General features: G+C 50.1%; 1 protein-coding gene across 1 annotated transcript in view; it reads left to right on the top strand.

Annotated features, from left to right (window-relative positions):
• SGPP2 (sphingosine-1-phosphate phosphatase 2) overlaps positions 1-1966 on the top strand; it is a gene marked incomplete at its 5' end in the record, with an annotated part of 16745 nt that overhangs the window by 9674 nt on the left and 5105 nt on the right. Inside the window, 2 exons of the mRNA XM_010131508.1 lie at positions 83-115; positions 253-399. Of these exons, the coding sequence (XP_010129810.1) occupies positions 83-115; positions 253-399 (180 nt within the window). The remainder of the gene's footprint in view (positions 1-82; positions 116-252; positions 400-1966) is intronic.

Here is a 1966-nt window from a genome sequence, read left to right as displayed (position 1 = left end):
AGGAAAAAGCACAGAAGTAGAGGTGGTTCTTGGGTGGGCTGAGCGGGGACTGCCCCTGCTGACCGACCTTTCCTCTCCGCAGATAGTGATGTACATAGGGCAGGTCTCCAAGGACATCCTGAAGTGGCCACGGCCCCTCTCGCCACCTGTTGTCAAGCTGGAAGCAAGGACGAATGCTGAGTATGGGATGCCTTCCACCCACGCCATGGCAGCTACCGCCCTCTCCTTCTCCCTTCTCACTTCTCCAAGGACATCCTGAAGTGGCCACGGCCCCTCTCGCCACCTGTTGTCAAGCTGGAAGCAAGGACGAATGCTGAGTATGGGATGCCTTCCACCCACGCCATGGCAGCTACCGCCATCTCCTTCTCCCTTCTCACTGCCACCGCCAACCACTACAAGGTAGGGGGCACAGAGAGAAAACAGATAATCATAATGAGAAAAAAAAAAAAGCAAAGCACGTGTCTGCTTCCAGCACACCCACAGCTGCTCCCCCTTCCCTAGGAGCTCTGTGTTTTCTCTTTCTAAAAGGTTTATTGCCCGGAAACTCATTTCTCCACAAGGATTATTTTTGTTTCATGTTATGAGTGTAAACATGTGTTTCCTGAGCTCTAGCAAGAATAACTTCCTGGTTGCATCACATCTGAGCACGTTTCTCAGCCCTCTCAAGGGTATTTCAAAGGTAAACCCATGTAACCAAGAGGGCTGGCAGGACAGCCAGAGGGTCACGGTGTCCTCGGGTGTCCTCCCCAGGGTGCCAGTGTGTGTGCAGGGATGATGGTGGCCACCAGTTTGATGACAGGTGCTGTGTCCTGGGGCTGGAACTCAAAGAAACAAAGATCTCTGGATTAGTTTATCTTCCAGACTCCAGCCGTGAAGCAATAGGTTTTGCTCCTGCCTGCAGTGCAGGGATGGGAGAGCAAGTCGGTGGTGCTGCCAGACTGGTAATTGTGTGGTAACTGGTCAGAGCAGCTTGGGATGGGGAGGAGGAGCATGACATGGGATATTTGTCAGCGCTGGAAGACCAGATCCATCCCATGTGTCAGATCTGACCAAAAGACCTGGTCAGCAGTACCTTCTCAATTGAGGAGCTACCAGTGAGACACTGGTAGCTCTTCATGGGCTGTCTCGTACTTCTTGGAAACTACCATGAAACAATAAAGCTGCTGTAAAATAATTGAATGGTTTAATTGTTTCTATTAAGAGGGGAAAAAGCACTGGTACCTTATGCCACAGCCTTTTCAAGTCATCAATTACCAACCTGGACTAGCTCCCAGGCTGCCTACTGGTGGGGGATAAGTGGACATAAATCCTCCGAAGGCTTAGAGGAGTGAGGGAAAAACATCGTCTGATGACCTGGGAGTAAGACCCGCAGCCAGGTCTGCGCTCGCTGTTCCAGGGCGGGGGGAAAGCTCAGAAGAAAGTTGTTATGCTTAAAATTTCCCCAGCAGCATTTTTGCGCTGACCTGTGACCACCCTGCTCAGTCATCAGCCTCTCGGCAGCAGAGGGAGACTTTGTGCCAAAGCGGGTGAATTAATTCTGTTTATTTATATTTCGAGATGGTTTATTTTATTTTTTTTTCTTCAGCAAAATCTCCTTTAGGGACTGACAGGAGCCCACCAGCCCACCCGGTTCAGGGAGCTGAATGAGTGGATTAAGGGCTAATATGTTAAGCTTATGCTGTAGCAAGTATGGGGTTTTTTTCCTTTTTGAATGTTGATTTATTTCAATGCTTCTGTCCATGCTCGCAGGCAGCTCAGAGAGGGATTTAAGCAAAACCAGCTTCATGAGGAGACGGTCAAACCTCAAGTGTCCCGGGGAAGAGGGTGCTGATTGCTCTCATAGCCGGATCTCAGTTTCAGCCCAGACACTGATTTTATTTATTTATTTATTTTCTCACTCTCAGCATGATGCTGGTCGGGCTCTGGGCTATGGCATTCCCCTCGGGCGGTCCCAGGCTGCGGTTCA

Source organism: Buceros rhinoceros, unplaced genomic scaffold, assembly GCF_000710305.1.
Source record: "Buceros rhinoceros silvestris isolate BGI_N320 unplaced genomic scaffold, ASM71030v1 scaffold3790, whole genome shotgun sequence".
In the NCBI taxonomy this organism is placed as follows: Eukaryota; Metazoa; Chordata; class Aves; order Bucerotiformes; family Bucerotidae; genus Buceros; species Buceros rhinoceros.
This window is presented reverse-complemented; position numbering and strand designations above follow the sequence as displayed.